The 23,072-nt window shown below is 42.4% G+C and overlaps 1 protein-coding gene across 1 annotated transcript in view; it reads right to left on the bottom strand.

Annotated features, from left to right (window-relative positions):
- Positions 1-23,072, bottom strand: part of arhgap42a (Rho GTPase activating protein 42a) — a 280,741-nt gene that overhangs the window by 52,193 nt on the left and 205,476 nt on the right. Inside the window, exons 5-10 of the mRNA XM_078403156.1 lie at positions 22,064-22,165; positions 20,017-20,127; positions 9,365-9,469; positions 7,969-8,098; positions 5,271-5,371; positions 3,790-3,896 (exon numbers count right to left, since the gene is read on the bottom strand). Of these exons, the coding sequence (XP_078259282.1) occupies positions 3,790-3,896; positions 5,271-5,371; positions 7,969-8,098; positions 9,365-9,469; positions 20,017-20,127; positions 22,064-22,165 (656 nt within the window). The remainder of the gene's footprint in view (positions 1-3,789; positions 3,897-5,270; positions 5,372-7,968; positions 8,099-9,364; positions 9,470-20,016; positions 20,128-22,063; positions 22,166-23,072) is intronic.

Below are 23,072 nucleotides of genomic sequence, written 5' to 3'. Positions count from 1 at the left end.
TTCAAATCTGCAGACTATAATCTATAATCATATTTACTGATGAGCACAAGGCAATAGGTGATAGGGCTAACCTCTTCAAGTTCTACATTTGCTTCTTTCCATAGCTAGGCACAGTCCTTGAACCTGGAGAGAAATAACTCCTCATGCCTCATCCACAACAAGCATTCTCAACCAAAAGATTCTTGTTTTGCATTCTCCGCTTTCGCCCAAAAAACAAATACAAGAAACTGTTTCTCCTCCAATTATCGAGTGCATCCATTCCACTTCCTTGTACTTTCCCCTTTTTGGTTAACCACGAGCTCTAAGCCTTTTTAGCATCCATCCTCCACGAGTCTATTGCCCCTCTGCATTCCCTACTCCTGAGCAGTAAATATCCATTCATTGGCTCAATGGCAACACTGTGTCTCCTTTTCTGATTTGGGAATTACATTAGAAATAAAACTCTGGAGAAGATAGCTCGTTGCTGGAGAAGATAAAGACATTTTGAATTTAAATAAAGGTAATTTTAGCATGATAATTGGAAAATGGTGAGTGTATTGCAGAGATAAATACTCTGGATAATAATAAAAAATATATTTGTCATATGTAGTGTTGGCACAGGGTCAACGGTACAATGAAATGTATTTGACAAGACAACGGGTCACCTCAGCAGTAATATTCCATGGATAAATAAGATAAAAAATGACATTAGTAAGGTAAAAAAGACAATATTAAAAATAGTTAAAAAGACAATATTAAAAATAGTTAAAAAGACAATATTAAAAATAATCAACATATATGATTTGAAATGTGTTTATCACAGCTATCATACAGTACCCACTATACTGTATAGAGAAAGCCAAGAATGTATATTACTTGGGATTCAGGATCACAAAATCTTATTCAGGAGGGCAAAAATTGGGATGGCCTTAAAAAAACACCCAAAGGAACATCAGGTTCCATAGAAAGAAAACAAATACAAAATGTAGGAGCCATTTATGCTTAATTCAGTTATTGTCATTGTGTTATGGCTATGTTTTAATATTTCTAGTTCATGTCTTTTTTGCCTGCTTGTGGGTGTGACTTTATGCGTAATGATAGGTGTCTAGATGGGAGGAGCCTAGCGTGTCGTCAGAGGTTGTGGGTCAGTTTAGGCTCGGAGGATGTTGAGCATACAGTTCTTTACCACACGCGCGCTCGTACCATACGCTCATATCAGCTATATTTGTAAGAACCACACGGTAATAACTACAAGAATTCAGCTTGCTCCAGTGCTCACCACAATATTCAACCTCTCCTTGGCAAAGTCCGTGGTCCCTGCATGCTTCAAAAGATCCATCATTGTACCGGTGCCAAAGAATGCCTCTCCAGCGTGTTTAAATGACTACCGACCGGTGGCCCTCACCTCGGTTGTCATGAAATGCTTTGAGAGGCTAGTCAAGAAGCACATCTGCGCCCTCCTTCCTCGCAACATGGACCCACTACAGTTCGCATACCGTCCGAACAGGTCCACGGATGATGCGGTCTCCCAGGTTCTACACACCGCTCTCTCTCATCTGGACAGCCAGGGGGGCTATGTGAGGATGCTGTTCATTGACTTTAGTTCAGCATTCAACACAATAGTCCCCAGCAGACTGGTTGAGAAGCTGCTAGAACTGGGGCTTAGCACCCCTCTGTGTGCCTGGGTCCTGGACTTTCTGACTGCCAGGCCCCAAGTGGTCAGGATGGGGGAACACACATCTAGTTCCCTCACCCTGAACATAGGATCCCCCCAGGGCTGCGTCCTTAGCCCCCTACTGTACTCCCTGTACACACATGACTGTGGGGCCAGGTTCAGCTCAAACTCCATCATCAAGTTTGCGGATGACACTGTGGTGGTGGGCCGGATCTCCAACAACGATGAGAAGGCCTACCGGGAGGAGGTGGCTGATCTGGCACTCTGGTGTCAGGACAATAGCCTCCTCTTGAATGTCACTAAAACAAAGGAGCTGATTGTGGACTTCAGAAGGGCTAAACATCCAAGGACATACACGCCACTGGAGATAAATGGGTCTATTGTGGATAGGGTGAGCAGTTTTAAATACTTGGGAGTCCGCATCGCAGAGGATCTGACGTGGGCAACGCACATTGCCGCACTGGTGGGTAAGGCTAAGCAGCGCCTTTACCACCTTAGACAACTGAGGAAATTCAGAGTGTCTCTGAGGATCCTTCATTGCTTCTACTCTGGGGCTGTAGAGAGCATCCTGTCCGGCAACATTACAGTCTGGTTTGGGAACAGCTCTGCCCAGGACAGGATGGCCCTGCAGAGAGTAGTGCGTTCGGCAGAACGCACCATGGGAACTACACTCGTCCCCCTGCAGGACCTATACATCAGGAGGTGCAGATCCAGAGCAAGCAAGATCATGAGGGACCCCTGCCACCCCAGCAACGGACTGTTCCAGGTGCTACGATCAGGCAAACGTCTCCGCTGTCACGCTGTGAAAACGGAGAGGATGAGACGGAGCTTTTTCCCACAGGCCATCAGGACTGTCAACTTTTATAACCCCAGAGACTAAATTTTTGTCGACACTAATAGTAACTTATTAACTTTATTTATATGCTGTAACTGTAATTCTTTTTGTGCACAACCCGCAGGCATTGCCACTTTCATTTCACTGCACATCGTGTATGTGTATGTGACAAATAAATTTGACTTGACTTGACTTGAGATATTGTTTGAAGAAGAAACAGTTGATAAAGTACGGAAAGAGATGAATTACTCTTTGATTTGTGCTACTTTAATAAAACCAATTAATTAAGAAAGGACGTTTGAAGATTCGTTTTGTCATATCAGGGTTCGACGTGTGCGTAAGCTATAACTACATTTCATCCCCGATTAGTAATGGCTATCGAAGTAGGACTTTGAGATGGAAAAGAAACTGCCATTACACAAAATATATTTTCTAATAATTAATCTGTAAAACACCATTCCCAAAATTACCATTGGAATAAAGAGTTCACTTTTAGGCAGGAATTATGTCCACTGCATAAATTCACTGCTTGCTGCTTTCCCGAGTGAAAATGATGTGGATTCAAAGAATATTTGCAACTTTGAGCTCTTTACTTGCAAAAGCTGTGAAGTGATTTGATAGGCGTGCCAAGAGAATTATGAAGACTTGAACAAAGCGAAAATGTAAAAAGAGGATGCTGCAAATAAATTAAATTATTGTAGAGATTCAGGCAAGGAGCAAAGGGAAGTTTTGTTGCAACAAGGAATAGATTACTGGTACTGGCAGAAACCATTTTAGAATTTTTTACCTGGATTGAAAATAGTGATAAAAGGATGTCAGAACAGGATAGCCTCATAGGGTTGAAATCTCTATTCTCGTACAAACAAACATCAATGCTACAGTAGTTGAATCAAATTACTGGTTTTAAGGCTGCAATTTACATTAATTGACAAGTTATATCCATTGATTTCAAGGAGACAATTTTATGGTATACTAGACCAAGTGGACCGGTTGGGCCCAAACCTCTCCTGCATTGGTGCAGCACCCTCTCCTCCCCTCCCCTTCCCCCTCCCTCCCCTACACTCCATCCCCCTCAACCCCCCTTATCCCCCCTCCCTCCCTAGGAGATAGATGTAAATTTCAAAATGTGAATAACTTTTAAAATATAACACCAATCTCAATGAAACTTCTTCCATTAGCAACAAAGGGACGATGGTGAGTAAGGTGGGCCTAACATTGTTGCGCTATCGTGTACCGTTTTGGCTGTAGTTCAGGAACAAACAAACAAACAAAAGTTTTAGTATATAGATATTTAACTTGCCTTTCTACAACTTCAATATCAAAACAGAAGCGCTTGTCAATCGAGTCAGTTTTCCGTCGAATACAAAACTTCAGTTTGAAAATTTCTGAAGCCGTGACCAGGCCGTTCTATTTAATAAAAGATTAGCAAGTCAGACATTCTCATGACGTATGCCACCCAATTTCAAATAAACTATTCTTGATTAGATTAAGGTAAATAAATATTTCACATTGTAATGATTTTATCCTTTTTCACACATTTTACAAATCCTATAATTCTTCATTTATTGAAAATGATTAGTATTTAAATACTTGTATTATATAAGTGTTTAAATACCTGTAACATTAAAACCAAAAGTAGAACTGGACAAGTTGAGCAAACATAATATATCTTTTACTTACAAATGCATTTACAGAATCTTGTTAATATATTAAAACAAATTAATGCATTATATGGGATCATCATCAAAAATGACACCACACCTTAACTGGAAATGTAACAGATATTCAAACTGTGATCAAAAGCTTAAGGCCAACTTGAAGAAAGAGAGAGGTGGAAAGGTGGAGAGATTTTGGAAGGGAAGCACAGGGCGATTTGGGTCAGAATCGATGTCGGAATTGCAGATCATATCATGGTCAAAAGTTTGGAAAGGTTTTGGAAAAGTAGACACAAGATGCTGAAGTAACTCAGCGGGACAGGCTGCATCTCTGGAGAGAAGGAATGGGTGATGTTTCGTGTCGAGACTCTTCTTCAGACTTCCGACCCTTCTTCTCGACCCAAAACATCACCCATTCCTTCTCTCCAGAGCTGCTGCCTGTCCCTCCAGTTACTCCAGCATTTTGCAACTTTCTTCAGTTTAAACCAGCATCTGCAGTTCCTTCCTACACATAAGGTTTTGGACAAGTTGGTTCAGCCTCAGTCATGACCAGAGAGGTGGGTAGAGTCGTTAACTGGAAAATAGAGCTCCTGTTGTGGGAAGCAAAGACAATGGCTTCTTCCTTCCCACTATGTAATCAGCAGAATGTCCACTCATCCATGAATGGAAGAAAGATGAACAGCATTGCCAATCAAAGACCAGTGGTAGCAAGATGCATCTTTAAATCCACTATATTTTGGGATGATGGCACAGAGGGAAAGCATTAAAAAGAGGGCATCAATGGTAGATCCTTAGAGACTCCAAAGAAGGGGTAATCAGAATAATTCTTTGTAGGTTAAGATGATTATTTGGTTAGAGCTGAATTGGTCCAGGTGAGGGCAATCTTACCTACCTGGACAATAGGACAGAACACTCTGGTCAAGGAGAGTGGACAGGTGAAGGAGGAAGAGAGGGGATGATTCATCTTGACTGATAAGTGATTATTCAGTTTTTGGATGATGTTGAAGAAACAGAAACCTGATTAGAGTTATTCAAACAAGGTGTTGTGAGTTAGGCACATACATTACTTTAATACTTCCAGAAAATAGCATTTTATGATTATTTATGTCAAATAGAATGAATTTACCAATTTCCCCCCTGACTTTGGTTCACATAAGGTCATTGAGAATGCTTTTGTTGCTTTGTCATATGTACAGTAATGTTTTATCCAGGCAAACCCGAGAGGGCCTGAAATGGAAAGACATGTTGTCAAATGAGTTACATATAAAGGAGCAATACATCTTGCCATATCACCACATTAAGCCCATTTTTTAAATGCGATGACTGAAGAACAAGAAAAAAAACAAGGAATTTTTAAAAGAAAATGTAAACAATTATCACACTATTATATTGATTATTACACTATTATATTATATTGGTCAGCGGGTAGTCCATAGAGCTCAGAGGACCATCGGAACACAGCTACCAGCCTTGGAGGGCATCTACAACACACGATGCCTCAAAAAAGCACCAGCATCCACAAAGACTCTTCACACCCCTGCAACAGTCTGTTTGAACTCCTACCATCGGGCAGATGATACAAGGCCTTCTACGCCCGCACCTCCAGACTCAGGAACAGCTTCATCCCCAGGGGCCATAGCTGCTATGAACCGGTCCTGCTGAGCCGGATGGTCACATCGCACAGTGAACCGGCACAGATCTACTTGCACTTTATTCTGTTTTAAAACTGTTCCAATTTGTTTCATTGGGTTGTTTAAATTAATACTGACTAGCTAATTAAATTATTGCATCGTATGGAAGGTGCATTCCCAATCTCATTGTACCCCTGTACAATGACAATAAAGATATATTGTATTGTATTGTATTGTATTGTATTGTATATATTGTATTGTATTTTGAAGTAAAAACACTGAATGACCAAGTTTATTTTATAACATGTCTTCTCTCTGCCCAAAACAAACAAGCATTTTTTTTCCATTTTAATTCTAAAACTAAAATAGGGGCTTCGACACACAACATTGGTCTTCCGGATTAATGGCGTACTTTTACTATACAACAGTAAGTTGTTTCACTCCCAATGGCTCCAACCTCTTACTTGCAGCATTCAAAAAGACAAGTTCTCTCCAGTCAAATTCTGAACATTTCCACTCTACTTTATGTTACTTTATTTGTCTCATGTACCGAGGTACAGTGAAATTCATTTTTATATACAGTTTGATGCAAGCATCACGATACACACGCACTTATAAAAGTTTTGCCAAATAAACTGTTGCTAAATAGATTGGCAAATCTTAATATAACAATAAGGGCGGCACGGTAGCGCAGCGGTAGAGTTGCTGCTTTACAGCGAATGCAGCGCCGGAGACACAGGTTCGATCCTGACTACGGGTGCTGCACTGTAAGGAGTTTGTACGTTCTCCCCGTGACCTGCGTGGGTTTTCTCCGAGATCTTCGGTTTCCTCCCACACTCCAAAGACGTACAGGTATGTAGGTTAATTGGCTGGGTAAATGTAAAAATTGTCCCTAGTGGGTGTAGGATAATGTTAATGTACGGGGATCACTGGGCGGCACGGACTTGGAGGGCCGAAAAGGCCTGTTTCCGGCTGTAGATATATGATATGATATGATAATCACTTGGTCTCAATGTGATGTGCTCTAAGATGGTGATGATGAGATACTCCACCTACCTATCAAATTAATTTACACTGTTCATTTCAACCGTCCCTGTGATAATGAGTTCCACATTTTCATCACCCTGTTTAAAGATGTCTGTTCAAAATTCCTCAATTGACTTCTGAGTGATGATCTTAAATTGATAACCTGCCGCTCTGCCTTTCCCTCAAGATGAAACAGTCTTGAATATTTTGATGAACCATGAGCATTTTCATAAGAGGGATGGGGAAAACCAGTGGCCTTATTGACAATAGGTGCAGGAATAGGCCCTTCGGCCCATCGAGCCAGCACCACCATTCAATGTGATCATGGCTGATCATTCACAATCAGTACCCCATTCCTGCCTTCTCCCCATACCCCCTGACTCCGCTATCATTAAGAGCTCTATCTAACTCTCTCTTGAAAGCATCCAGAAAATCGGCTTCCACTGCCTTCTGAGGCAGAGAATTAATTCCACAGATTTACAACTCTCTGAGCGAAAAGGTTTTTCCTCATCTCCGTTCTAAATGGCCTACCCCTTATTCTTAAACTGTGGCCCCTGGTTCTGGACTCCCCAATGTTGGTTTTGGGGTTGGGTGTACAGGCAATTGAAATGGCTGGGAAAGGTTTGATGCCGATGAGGATTGGTCTCTATAACGTTTCAAGCTTCCAGGGGACCTATATTTGAGCTGTGAAGGATAACTGGCTCACGAGCCTAGGCCTGTTCAAGGGTGGCAGAGATGCTTAGAGCCCAGGTGGATAGGAAGATGTGGGAGAAGAAATATGGGTTGGACAGGGAGCATCCCAAAGTATCAAAAGATTGAAAGAAAATCATGTAACATCCAGAAGTCCCGACTCTGCATTGCATCGCTAAACATGGTTTTCCCAGGAGTGTCCTCTGATGGCTGTTTCTGCGACAACGTGATCGTATTTCTCCCATAAATGCAAGGCGTTGACCCATGATGCTAAGACGATGTCAAACACATAAGAGTAAACCATGGTACAATTGTATAATTTTATAAAACGTGTTACAGAGTTGAATTTGTAGCCGAAGGAAAGAAAACCTAAAGACACAGAATATTTTAGAAATGCAATTGGTCAAGTAAAAAGTTAGCGAGTTAACGCTTGACACATGCACAATCAAACATATTTCCCATGTATTGTACACTTACGTTTCTCCTGCACATAAAGATATCCCTCCTTTGTCCACTGTCCAGGTGGTTTGTAATCCTGAGGGGCTGACTTCATCCTCTGCATCAGCCTTTCCACTTCCTGTCTGGTACTTTCAAAATTATTTCTCGTCTTAAATTGAAATTAAATCATGAGAAAGTCTGGTAACTTGCAATACTGGCATAAAAATCCAAAAACGATGGAGTGAACATTAACGTGGGGTTAACAATGCTCCGCGATTTACCCACAAATTAAACCATGACTCTCAGACAGCACAATTAAATAGCGACATTTACATTTTTCAGCCTGAAATGTGCTGCACTATACAGGAAAAAAAGCATGTTGTTATCTCCTCCCTCTTCAAATATATTGAAACTCGTAGAGTTGTCAGTGATAAGATATGATAAAAACCAACCAACATGAACAGTTGACACTTTTCCTCTAAATTTTCTTCCAAGTTTCAAATAAATCACACACCACATCACTCTCTGTACAGGAGCTGAGCTAATACTTGTATCCTCAACTTTTTCATTTTTCTCAGAAACTTTAGAAACTGAAGAATTGTGTTCACGATTCCTTCAGCGTGATGACATACATTATGGCCACACTGAACAAGGGGCTGGCCACTTTGGTGCATGGCCAGGGCAAAGGGACATTCCTCTGTACATGTGGTGCATTATGTCATGCATTGTTCCCCTGGTCCTTGAGGTGGCCAATAGACAAAATGCCATCATAAAACTCTGCCTCCATTACTCATCAATTCTCACTTAATGCTTCTAGTAATCTCTGCAGACAACTGCTCCCAAGGTGTGGAGGGTGCCTATTGCGCTGATGAGCCAAAACATTATGACCACCTGCCTAATAAGCTGTTGGTCCCCCGTGTGCCGCCTAAACAGCGCCGACACGCCGAGGCATGGACTCTACAAGACCCCTGAAAGCGTCCTGTGGTACCTGGCACCAAAACATTAGCAGCAGATCCTTGAGCAGCACCCCACAAGCCTTGCCGTTTCAGAGATGCTCTGACCCAGTCGTCTGGCCATAACAATTTGGCCCTTGTCAAAGTCACTCAGGTCTTTGCTCCTGCCCATTTCTCCTGCATCCAACACATCAACTTCAAGAACTGACTGCTCACTTGCTGCCTAATATATCCCACCCCTTGACAAGTGCCATTGCCACAAGATAATCAATGTTATTCACTTCACCTGTCAGTGATCATAATGTTTTGGCTCATCGGCGTATATAACAAACATTGCGCGGTTCAACATATTACCAGCCCACCACTTCTTGTTAAATCTCTAGGCTTTTAAAACCACCGATTTTCCTCAATTTTATTCAATCATTGCAGCTCTTTACGTCATTGATCTTTTACCAACACGTTTGTGAAAGAAGAAATCTTACATTTTGCAGGTTGTACTGCAGGTGCTGTTTGTAGGGTGCAAATTCCTGTGCAAGCTCATAACCTTCATGGTAGAAAGTGAACAGTCCCTGAAGGAATGCCAGCAGCTGCAGGGAAATAAGCAGATTCTCACAATGCATACCGGGTAGTGTAAGAAAATAACTGCAGATGCTGGTACAAATCGAAGGTATTTATTCGCAAAATGCTGGAGCAACTCAGCAGGTCAGGCAGCATCTTGGGAGAGAAGGAATGGGATCAAAATGTGGTCATAGAGCAGGAGGGCAGGAGAAATCACAGAGGGGGAGCAACGAGAGAGCATGTTGCTAAACTCTCGTCGAAGAGAGGAGAACTTTTTCAAAGTGGACATACCTTGAGGAGAAATCGCAGTGGAGCAACAGGTAGTGTAAGAAAATAACTGCAGATGCTGGTACAAATCCAGACCTTCTTCAGACCCAGTCTGAAGAAGGGTCTCGACCCGAAACGTCACCCATTCCTTCTCTCCCGAGATGCTGCCAGACCTGCTGAGTTACTCCAGCATCTTGTGAATAAATACTCACAATGCATACGTTAATAATAACTCTGTTGAACAATTATAATTCACAAGATTTGTCCCACCCAGTAATCTAATCACAAACTCAATCCCAGAATTGAGATATGGGGTAACTCAATTCGTATTATATCATCAAATAGTTTTTTTTTTAAATCTACAGGCAGAAAACTTCTACAGAATATATACTTCCAAACTGTTTACGCTATCTATTCAAGATCTATCCGCTGGCTCAGAAGGTGCTGTAAACATCAATGTAAGAATTAGTTGACAATAGGCGGCACGGTAGCGCAGCGGTAGAGTTGCTGCTTTACAGCGAATGCAGCGTCGGAGACTCAGGTTCGATCCTGACTACGGGTGCTGCACTGTAAGGAGTTTGTACGTTCTCCCCGTGACCTGCGTGGGTTTTCTCCGAGATCTTCGGTTTCCTCCCACACTCCAAAGACTTACAGGTATGTAGGTTAATTGGCTGGGTAAATGTAAAAATTGTCCCTAGTGGGTGTAGGATAGTGTTAATGTACGGGGATCACTGGGCAGCACGGACTTGGAGGGCCGAAAAGGCCTGTTTCCGGCTGTATATATATGATATGATATGATATGAATTACTCCCACATTTTCTGCAGGATATTGTTGTCGCTGTGAAGTGTATATTTTTACAAGCCAAAGGTCGGGTTTCAAGTACTTTCTCATACATTCCAATGGAGATGAACCCATTTCTGAACATTTGGCCATTGACCTCATTTTCCCGGAAGATCTTCCTTCCACAGCCCCATAGTCCTTGACACTCGCACAGCCCACTTCAACCTTCAGCCCATAATCAACACGGACGACTGCCCCCGTCGATCCATTATTCCAGCCTGCTCCTGCCCAACGCAATTTATTTCTTCCATTCTTGACTGTATTCTTTCTCCCTTTGCCCACTCACTTCTCACTTACAAATACTACACTGTTAGATTTTAGATTTAGAGATACAGCGCGGAAACAGGCCCTTTGGCCCACCGGGTCCGCGCCGCCCAGGGATCCCCGCACATTAACACTATCCTACACACACTAGGGACAATTTTTACTTTCCCCCAGCCAATTAACCTACATACCTGTACGTCTTTGGAGTGTGGGAGGAAACCGAAGACCTCGGAGAAAACCCACGCAGGTCACGGGGAGAACGTACAAACTCCGTACAGTCAGCGCCCGCAGTCGGGATCGAACCCGAGTCTCCGGCGCTGCATTCGCTGTAAGGCAGCAACTCTACCGCTGCGCCATCATGCCTTACACTTCTGATGCCTTACACTACTTTGACAATTTCCAGTTTCTTGCTCGCAACTGGCTCGTCATCACCATGGATATCAGCCCTCTACACATCCGTCCCACTCAAGGATAATCTGAATGTTCCTCACATCTTTCTTAAATAGAGACCCAACCAGTCCCCTTTCATTACCACTCTACTTCTTTTGGCCAAACCTATTCTTGCATTTCAAACCTTTGGCTTAAATCTCATTTACATTCTCCAAGTCAACAGCGTGGCAATAGAAACTTGTGTGGATCCAAGCTGTGCACGTCTCTTCATTAAACACATGGATCGTCCTTGCTTCAGTCCTGGTTGGGTCCTCCTCCTTCAGCTACTTTTTTGTTGCATTGAGAACTATATCGGTTCTGCTTTTTGCACTTGTACAGAACTGAAAATGTAACACCTTTGCTGTCAATTTCCTCTCTGCCCGCATTTTCTTATGGTCCATTACTGACTCTCTCTTGCCCTATCTTTCCATCTCTGTCTTAGTAGTACGTTATGAGCCCACTGACTCCCACAGCTATAAGACTCCCACCACTATCCTGGCCCAACTCTTTGCATCCTGCTTCCTGGAAGGACACTATTATTTTCTCCTAATTTCTCTGTTTCTGTCATCTCTAGTCTGATGACAAAACTTTATACATCAGTGCCATGAAGATGTCTTCCTCTCTCCATGTCGTGAATTTCCCACTACCATTGTTAATCATTTCCCTCAACTGTGTTTCCTCCATTCCTTGAACTGTTCTAACTCTCGTCTCCCAACCAGACGACATCCTCCTGGCCCTCAACTTCCAAACGCAACAACCTATAACCAGCCTTCAACATTTGCCTTCAACTGATCATTGCCATTAGTTTCCTCCATTTACAAATGGGATACGCCACCAGATATATCTTTCCCACTGCACCCCTTTCAGCTTTTCAATGGGACTATTTATTCTATGACTCCATCTCCACGAGCCAGTCCCTTTCTCTCAGCACTTTACCATGTAACTGGGGGAAATGCAACACCAGTCCTTTTACTTCATTTCTTCCCACTCACCCTGAACTCAGTGTAGCCTGGCATTAATTATTTGTCTTCCTCCACTTCCACCTCCCTGTTTTGGCATCCTGATAATGCTCAAGGAACAACACGTCATCTTTGGGCTGGGTGTGACCTAATATTTGATTTAATAATTTCAGGTAATCACCCAATTTTCCTTCCATTGATGTACCTTTCCAAAGCTGCACCCGTATCCTTCTCGATTGAAAATGTTTTTTCCTCACCTCAGTCCTAAATGGCCTACCCATTATTCTAAAACTGTGACCCCTGGTCTGGACTCCCCCAACATCGGGAACATTTCCCCTTGGTCTGTCAGCACCACTGTATGAAAGCATGTGCAAAATTAGGTAGTAGTGTTTCTAATCGTAACTGGATTTAGTTATATAAACTAAATCAGAATCACACTGGCATTTCATTGTTCCTTATGATGCACACCATAAGAATACCTCCTCTATTCACAAGTTGCACATCACCAAGATACCCTGAGCTTTCAACTCACGGTGCATTTTAGCTTTTGACATCTAAAGAAAAATGAAGGAACGAATGAAACTAAAACTGCCGTGGATTTTTTTAACAGATTTTCATCAGCCTTCCTCACCTTCAATGTTACTTTTGAAAATATTTGCCAGTTTCCACAAACAGTAACTTTAATGAATCTGCTAATCAATAATCTTCCTGGAGTAAAATGTACTGACTCTTTTCCTTGTTTCTGCTTTGGCATCTTTGTTATGCTTTTGAAATGGGAATTATGGGTTTAATTTAATGGCTAATCTTTACGTTTGGAACTCAGCAATGCAGTTCCACCTCAATAATCTCTAAGGTAGCCAAATAAAAGGTGACACATTGGAGGGTGGCTCAGTTGGTACACCTGCAGCCTCACAGCGCTGGAGACCCGGGTTCAATCCTGATCTCCGGTGCTGGCTGTGGGAAGTTTGCATGTTCTTCTTGTGACTGCGTGGGTTTCCTCCAGGTTCCCCCGTTTTCCTCCCACATCCCGAGAACGTGCAGGTTTGTAGGTTAATCAGTTTTTGGAAATTGAGCCCAATGGGGCAGCATAGAACTAGTGCATGGATGATCATTTGTCTGCATGGATGATCATTTGTCGACATGGACTCGTGTGCTAAAGGGTCAAAACCCGTGCAGGTTTATAGGTCAATTGGCCTCTGTAAATTGCTCTAATACGGGAGCGCCTGAGAACGTGGGATAACAAAGCATTGGTGTGAACGGGTGAGTGATGTTCAGCATAGACTCGGTGGGATGAAGGACCTGTTTCCAAGCTGTATCTCTACACTGAACTGAATTATGTTTTAAATTCCTGAAATGGATGTGAATCTATAACGTTTTTAGTTTGACAATTAAGTTGAATACAAGTGCATTAAATGTAAGTTGAATACAGTTTTGCTTTAGAAAAATAACCTCAGCTTCTTCATGGATTGGCGGTAAACCTGTCATTTCAGAATCCCTTGAGATGGAAAATAACAATTATGGAGACGTGCCTGAGCTCCACAATGAGGAGTGCCAGTAATAGATAATTACATGAACTATAACTAGAAGCATTTTCCAGGAAAAATTATCCAGTTGTCATTTAAGAATGCATCTGGTTGTTGTTCAGAAACACCACTCAAAGCAAATAAATGCCAAATCAAAGTGCTATAATACCACTGGAGGGCAGTATAGACAACAAACTTTCTACAAGCAAAATCCGATAAAATAATCACCTTAGTTGTTTAAAATGTTCAGTGCATTATCGGTTAATCTCAGTTTACAAATCACACGACTTACAACCTAGTCTAAAACAATCAAGATCATGCTGACACGTATAAGAAGGAATCACAGATGGTGGTTTAAACCAAAGATAGATACAAAATAGCTGGAGTGGCTCAGCAGAACAGACTGAAGAAGGGTCTCGACCCGAGACGTCACCTATTCCTTTTTTCCAGAGATGCTGTCTGACCCGCTGAGTTACTCCAGCTTTTTGTGTCTATCCCAAGCAGACACATGATCTGTGGTCAGCTGTTCCCAGCATCCAGCCGCTGACAGGACTGGATTTAACCAGTCCTGCAGAAGGGCGGCACGGTGGCGCAGCGGTAGAGTAGCTGCCTTACAGCGAATGCAGCGCCGGAGACTCAGGTTCGATCCTGACTACGGGCGCCGTCTGTGCGGAGTTTGTACGTTCTCCCCGTGACCTGCGTGGGTTTTCTCCAAGATCTTCGGTTTCCTCCCACACTCCAAAGACGTGCAGGTATGTAGGTTAATTGACTGGGCAAATGTAAAAATTGTCCCTAGTGGGTGTAGGATAGTGTTAATGTGCGGGGATCGCTGGGCGGCGCGGACTCGGTGGGCCGAAGGGCCTGTTTCCGCGCTGTATCTCTAAATGAAAAAAAAAAAGAAAAAGATTGGAAGGAGCCGGACGGATGCAGTGTCAGCAGACACATGGTCTGTGGTCAGCTGTTCCCAGCATCCAGTCGCTCACAGGTCTGGATTTAACCCGTGATGCTGAAGATTGGAAGGAGTGGGATGTGGTGTCAGTGCACCTACCACTCTGTCTGGTGATCAAGCCCAGTGGATTATTTTGTATCCCATGGCATTATCCTGGGGAATTCAATTCTGGGATCCCTTGCCCATTATTTCTGCGTATGAACGAAAGTTCAGCTTGGTATTCCACTTTATTATCTATTCATCGTGTGAATGAACTGAATTAAAAATGCAAACTTTCAAATAGATCCATGGTCTGTAAATGGGCCTCTATAATCGGAGAAATTTTGTAACTTTTACAACCCCTCGCACAGACTTCAACAGGAGTCCCGATGTCATCCATCCGTGTTCTCCAGAGATCCTGACCGGCTGAATTACTCCAGCACTTTGTGACCTATCAGTGGGTGAAGAAGGGCTGGCTGGTGCACCTTGCGAGTCACTGAAGAAGTCTGGTCTACCCCAACAGCTGCTGACGACCTTCTACCGCTGCATCATAGAGAGCATCCTAACACATGGCATCCCTGTGTGGTATCTCAGCTGCATGGAGGCAGAGAGGAGAGCTCTTCAGCGGGTAGTCCATAGAGCTCAGAGGACCATCGGAACACAGCTACCAGCCTTGGAGGGCATCTACAACACACGATGCCTCAGAAAAGCCACCAGCATCCACAAAGACTCTTCACACCCCTGCAACAGTCTGTTCGAACTTCTACCATCGGGCAGACGATACAAGGCCTTCTACGCCCGCACCTCCAGACTCAGGAACAGCTTCATCCCCAGGGCCATAGCTGCTATGAACCGGTCCTGCTGAGCCGGATGGTCACATCGCACAGTGAACCAGCACAGATCTACTTGAACTTAATTCTGTTTTAAAACTGTTCCAATTTGTTTCATTGGGTTGTTTAAATTAATACTGACTAGCTAATTAATTTATTGCATCGTATGGGAGGCGCATTCCCAATCTCGTTGTACACCTGTACAATGACAATAAAGATATATTGTATTGTATATTGTATTGAGTGGTGTTGGAAACCGGGGCTGTAAACGGCCGGAGCTGGCGGTGGTCTGGGCAGGACCGTCCGCTATATCCGCTATATCCGGCATCTGTTATAAGAGGTGCGTTAAAACAAGGTCCCAGCATAAAGCGCTATAGAACTCCACTGGTTACAGTCCTTCCACCACAACCCTCTCCATTCTATCAGTAAGCCTGTTCTAAATCCATATGACCAAGTCACTGTTAACCCTATTTACAATATATATTAATGACTTGGATGATGGAATTAGAAGTAACACTAGCAGGTTTGCAGATGACACACAGCTGGGTGGCAGTGTGAACTGCGAAGAGGATGTTAGGAGGTTGCAGGGTGACTTGGACAGGTTGAGTGAGTGGGCAGATGCATGGCAGATGATGTATAATATCTACATAATAATGTAGATAAATGTGAGGTTATCCACTTTGGTGGCAAAAATAAGGAGGCAGATTGTTATCTCAATGGTGTCAGATTAGGTAAAGGGGAAGTGCAACGTGACCTGTGGTGTCCTTGTACACCAGTCACTGAAAGTAAGCGTGCAGGTACAGCAGGCAGTGAAGAAAGCTAATGGCACGTTGGCCTTCATAACGAGAGGATTTGAGTATAGGAGTAAAGAGGTCCTTCTACAGTTACATAGGGCCCTGGTGTGACCACATCTGGAATGTTGCGTGTAGTTTTGGTCTCCTCATTTGAGGAAGGACGTCCTTGCTATTGAGGCAGTGCAGCGTAGGTTCACGAGGTTAATCCCCAGGATGGTGGGACTGTCATATGAGGAAAGATTGGAACGACTGGGCTTGTATTCACTGGAGTTTAGAAGGATGAGAGGGGATCATATAGAGACGTACAAAATTATGAAAGGACTGGACAAGCTAGATGCAGGAAAAAAATTCCCAATGTTGGGGGAGTCCAGAACCAGGTGGCACAGTCTAAGAATAAAGTGTAGGCCATTTAAAACGGAGGTGAGAAAAAAATTTGTCACCCAGAGAGTTGTGAATTTGTGGAATTCTCTGCCACAGAAGGCAGTGGAGGCCAATTCACTGGATGAATTTAGACAATAGACAATAGACAATAGACAATAGGTGCAGGAGTAGGCCATTCAGCCCCTCGAGCCAGCACCGCCATTCAATGCGATCATGGCTGATCACTCTCAATCAGTACCCCGTTCCTGCCTTCTCCCCATACCCCCTCACTCCGCTATCCTTAAGAGCTCTATCCAGCTCTCTCTTGAAAGCATCCAACGAACTGGCCTCCACTGCCTTCTGAGGCAGAGAATTCCACACCTTCACCACTCTCTGACTGAAAAAGTTCTTCCTTAAGAGAGAGTTAGATAGAGCTCTTGGGGGTAGTGGAATCAAGGGATATGGGGAGAAGGCAGGCACAGATGATCACCCATGATCACAATGAATAGCGGTGCTGGCTCAAAGGGCCAAATGGTCTCCTCCTACACCTATTTTCAAGCTTGCTTTAAACTGCAAAGTAAAGGAATTCCATTTGATAAATTCACATTAGTAACCAGAGAAATTGTATTCTAATGTTTCCAACTACCTTGGGTGGGCAAAGGAAGAAAAATCAATAAACTACACATGCATTTCTAAATATGCATCACATTCATGACCATGTGATTTATTCAAGACCTTCAGATAGAACTACCTACACAGACGAACGAACCGTTCCCCTTTCCACTTATTCTTTAAGCAGATATTTAGTTTCAACTAAATAACATGATTGAAGATGACTCCTGCATTTTCATACGAGGTATGTCAGTGGAAGGCGATTGTAAATCAGTCTATTATAGCATTTTTAAATTTAAAGTTCTATCCATCACCTTAAGTATATATATATATATATATATATACATGGCTGACATCAAGGTAATTCATATCAATGTTATTGACAATGAACTGTAAACATGAACGAATTTTGTGTGAACTATCTTGACCAACTCTTATGTCAATAGACAATAGACAATATTTGCAGGAGTAGGCCATTCGGCCCTTCGAGCCAGCACCGCCATTCAATGTGATCATGGCTGATCGTTCACAATCAGTACCCCGTTCCTGCCTTCTCCCCATACCCCCTGACTCTGCTATCTTTAAGAGCTCTATCTAGCTCTCTCTTGAATGCATTTAGAGAATTGGCCTCCACTGCCATCTGAGGCAGAGAATTCCACAGATTCACAACGCTCTGACTGAAAAAAAAAATCCTCATCTCCGTTCTAAATGGCCTACCCCTTATTCTTAAACTGTGGCCCCTGGTTCTGAACTCCCCCAACATTGGGAACATGTTTCCTGTCTCTAACGTGTCCAACCCCTTAATAATCTTATATGTTTCGATAAGATCCCCTCTCATCCTTCTAAATTCCAGTGTATACAAGCCTAGTCGCTCCAGTCTTTCAACATACGACAGTCCCGCCATTCCGGGAATTAACCTAGTAAACCTACGCTGCACACCCTCAATAACAAGAATATCCTTCTTGTCATCAATATGTCATTTATAAACTTCTGGCGGATGGAGTATATGGGTGAAGTATTACCAGCATCAGGGGTGGAGTTGAATGATTGGCAACTGTTAATTGAAAAATGTCCAACTCTCTGGCTCAGCAACAGGAGGAGCTAGATGGGCTGACGTCATGCGTGGAATCCACTTCATATAGGCATTAGGGAAAGTTTGATTTTGTATCATAGAATTCACCTTAGCCCTAAGCATAAGCCAAGAAATTCTTTGGCACATTGAACATCCATCATTGCGTTGCAAAACACCAAGCCCAAAGGAAACAAGCCTTGGAGTTGGATTGAGCAAGTGAATTATGGCACAAACAAAAAATGACAGGACCTTGTGGCCTATGTAGCGGCTGAAGGGTGAGGTGTAAAGGGAAGAGAGCGGGGATTGTTGTATTCAAGACCGCAAGGTTAGTGTAGGGCATCTCAGAATAATTATTGTTTTAATATTCTTGATTTGTTGGATCAACCATTGAAGAATGGTTGATCCAGATTTTATGACTTAAATCACAAACTTCACCCAGAACTGTTGCTCTTTATCTACATATAAGTGAGCAAAAGTTTGAGAATCCTGTGTGAAGACAGAATTCCTGAAATCATCAACAATTTTGGGACAACTGTGCCCTCCCATAAAACTCAAATGGGGTTCATTGGGGCCTTGCAAACCTTGGCAGCACATAAGCTAGAAAACTTGCCCAATAAAACTGTCTCCAATGGGTCCATTGATTTGAAAGGAAAGATACAGCAGTGGGCAAAAGCACAAGCAATTCAATTTTAAGGCTATTTAATTTGATTTACATATTGGGGGGGGGGGGGGGTAGTCCATCAACTTTGGTCAGAAAGGCACTGGATCTCACTCATCAGCTGGCTTCCAATCAGGAGATAATGCTTGAGTGCCCATTCCATGAAAATCTGGGCCAATTCAACAGCATCATGAGTACTGTGATGTATACATGCAACAATATGGTAAAGCTGCTATGCGATGTATACATGCAACAATATGGTAAAGCTGTGCCTGCGCATTTGCTAAAATACACAGAGAGTTAAAATGGCGATCTTGTGTCCAGATCTGTGTTGTTTTGGTCTCCCACTCAATGCGTGCTTTAGAGAATGATACTGAGTAGAACGTATCAAGTACTTTGATGCATGACCCTGGCATTTATAAACTCTTCAGATACAGGCAGCAAACTAGGCTTTAAAGTTAAAATGTCCACGTTTTTTTTCCTGGATCAGGATTCACCCAAATTCAACCATAAATGGCAAAAGCAGTTAACTTTGCACTCAATTGAACTTAAAGAACTTTGCACTCAATTGAACTTGTCAAAAAAAAAGAATTGGATAAATCAAGTTGACATTGGCAAATTAAACAAGGATTCATGCTTGTCCACCAATTATGACAAGAAAATTTATCAATAAACAAACTATATTTAAAAAATTTCACAAAATGCTGGAGTAACTCAGCAGGTCAGGCAGCATCTCAGGAGAGAAGGAATGGGTGACATTTCGATTTGTACCAGCATCTGAGTTATTTTCTTACACTATATTTTAAAAATGTTAATACCGTTGTATCTTATTGGAATTAGATATAAATAAATAAATTCAAGGCCCTTTTATTATTTTAAAAGCAATTTAAATAGTTGAAATGCAAATATTTAAAATTCCATAGTTGGAGGAGTATCCAACAGGCAACAGCAGAAACAGAGAAATGCCGGAATATCGTTCGACTGCAACCCACAATGTTGAGCAGTTCTCTGGTTGGGAAATTATGGAGCATTAACTTACAGGTTCAACAAATTCAAACTTTTTTTTCTCCTGGACTTCTTGAACTTTGAACACATACTCCAACGAAGCTTCATAAAAATTCTGCCGTTCCTTGTCAATTTGTGCGTCGGCCTACAAAAAGAAAGAATTTGCACTTTGTTCTTATCCAACTTTGATTTAACTTAAAAGCTCATCATAGGCAATAAGGATTCACGGAATCGTTATCTCAAGGAGGTCATGCATTTTAGATAGATGCATTATAATTCAAGCCATCTTGAATTAGTCATCCATCTCATTGCCCTGCTCATGAATCACTGGCCTTCAAGCAATTTTCCTTTGGGTGCCTGAACATAAAATGTTTTTATGCAAGTCGTTATGATCTGAAAGTTACTACTTGAGTAGTGTTTCCATTGTGTCTTTTGCCAAATACTTTAGTTTGTCCTCAATAGTCTTGAACCTTCAGCTACTGGAAAAACCATCCTGGTACTTACCTTAGCTAATCCAATTAAGACCCCAGTTCATCTCTCAAGCTTCTTATAACCAAGCAGTCCCTCAAGACTTACCTTTCAGCTGGAATGTCTAATTTCTGGAAATCAAGTTAAGTAATGTATTTATTCACAAAATGCTAGAGTAACTCAGCAGGTCAGGCAGCATCTCAGGAGAGAAGGAATGGATGACGTTTCGGGTCGAGACCCTTCTTCAGACTGTTAAATAATGTAATTATTTTCTCCACTCCTTTGAACAATTAAATTGAGGTGATGTTAATCAGACTCAATTGGGGGTCTTATATCAATCAGCTCAGCATTCCTGTCTTTGCAATCTTTCCCATAAGCTTCAATAACCACACTTTTACTCCTGCTACTTTGAGACATGCAGACATGTACATGGAAATCAGAAAAAAAACTACACAAGCTCGAAATCTACAATAAAAGCGGAAAAACGCAGGAAATACCTAATTGCTCAGGGCACATCTATGGGAAGAGAAACATAGTTAACTTGCGTAGGAAGGAACTGCAAATGCTCGTTTAAATCGAAGGTAGACCCAAAATGCTGGAGTAACTCAGTGGGACCGACAGCATCTCCGGAGAGAAGGTATGGGTGATGTTTCGGGTCAGGATCAGTCTGAAGAAGGGTCTGGACCTGAAACGCCACCCATTCCTTCTCTCCAGTGATCCTGCCTGCCCTGTTGAGTTACTCCAGCATTTTGTGTCTATCTTGAGCATTGTTAACTTGTTGGGTCGAAGACCTCAAGCTCAACCTGTCAGGTTTTCTTTTCCTTTGTTCTCCTCTGGGAGTGAAGAAAATACTGAACCTGCCCTCTTCTATTTGCTGGGCATTCTGCACTATCACATTCTTTTATCCACCTTCTCACACAATAATTGTTCCCATTCAATGACTGACCAGATAACTTTGTTTTCTGTTGATCCCCATGATCGCCCCAGTTTCACCCGATCAGAGACATCTTCCTCCCCCACCTTCAATATGAAGATTATTAAGGGGTTGGACACGTTAGAGGCAGGAAACATGTTCCCAATGTTGGGGGAGTCCAGAACAAGGGGCCACAGTTTAAGAATAAGGGGTAGGCCATTTAGAACTGAGATGAGGAAAAACTTTTTCAGTCAGAGAGTTGTGAATCTGTGGAATTCTCTGCCTCAGAAGGCAGTGGAGGCCAATTCTCTGAATGCATTCAAGAGAGAGCAGGATAGAGCTCTTAAGGATAGCGGAATCAGGGGGTATGGGGAGAAGGCAGGAACGGGGTACTGATTGAGAATGATCAGCCATGATCACATTGAATGGCAGTGCTGGCTCGAAGGGCCGAATGGCCTCCTCCTGCACCTATTGTCTATTCAGTATGAAGCTTTCTTCAAAAATGTCTGCATCTATCAAAGAGTGAATTCACGCTCTTAGGGCAAGAAAGAATTGTTCAATTAACACTGGGATAATCAGAACCACCCCCTCCCACCCCATTGGCAATTAAGAATGTTGGAAAATTTTATATTTTTTGATTAAACATTTGTACTTCACGCTACACAAAAAATACTCCCTGTAAAAGTAAAGAATTTCTTACCTCTTGTAAATGTGCTTCTTTTTTTCTTGATGATAAATTCAAATGTTTCTCCAATATAGAATAGTATTTCTCACTTTCTTTATCAAACTTCTTCTTTCCATCCTAAAAAAAAAATACATTTTGAGCAAACACTCAAGTTACCTCTGAAATAATTTAGAAACATAGAAACATCGAAAATAGGTACAGGAGGAGACCATTAGGCCATTCAAGCCAGCACTGCCATTCATTATGAACATGGCTGATCATCCACAATCAGTAACCTGTGCCTGCCTTCTCCCCATATCCCTTGATTCCACTAGCCCCTGGAGCTCTATCTAACTCTCTTTTAAATTCATCCAGTGAATTGGCCTCCACTGCCTTCTGTGGCAGAGAATTCCACAAATTCACAACTCTCTGGGTGAAAAAGTTTACTCTCACCTCAGTTTTAAATGGCTTCCCCTTTATTCTTAGACTTTGGCCCCTGGTTCTGGACTCCCCCAACATTAGGAAATTTTTTCCTGCATCTAGCTTGTCCAATCCTTTTATAATTTTATGCATCTCTATAATATCCCCTCTCATCCTTCTAAACTCCAGTGAATACAAGCCCAGTCTTTCAAATCTTTCCTCATATGACAGTCCCGCCATCCCAGGGAATAACCTCGTGAACCTATGCTGCAGTGCCTCAATAGCAAGGATGTCCTTCCTCAAATTAGGAGACCAAAACTGCACACAATTCTCCAGATGTGGTCTCGCCAAGGCCCTATGCAACTGCAGAAGGACCTCTTTGCTCTTATACTCAAATCCTCTCGTTATGAAGGCCAACATGCCATTAGCTTTCTTCACTGCTTGCTGTACCTGCACGCTTACTTTCAGTGACTGGTGTACATGAACAACCAGGTCTCGTTGCACTTCCCCTTTACCTAACCTGACACCATTGAGATAATAATCTGCCTCCTTGTTTTTGCTGCCAAAGTGGATAACCTCACATTTATCTACATTATACTGCATCTGCCATCTATCTGTCCACTTA

Source organism: Rhinoraja longicauda, chromosome 7, assembly GCF_053455715.1.
Source record: "Rhinoraja longicauda isolate Sanriku21f chromosome 7, sRhiLon1.1, whole genome shotgun sequence".
Classification (NCBI taxonomy): Eukaryota; Metazoa; Chordata; class Chondrichthyes; order Rajiformes; family Arhynchobatidae; genus Rhinoraja; species Rhinoraja longicauda.
This window is presented reverse-complemented; position numbering and strand designations above follow the sequence as displayed.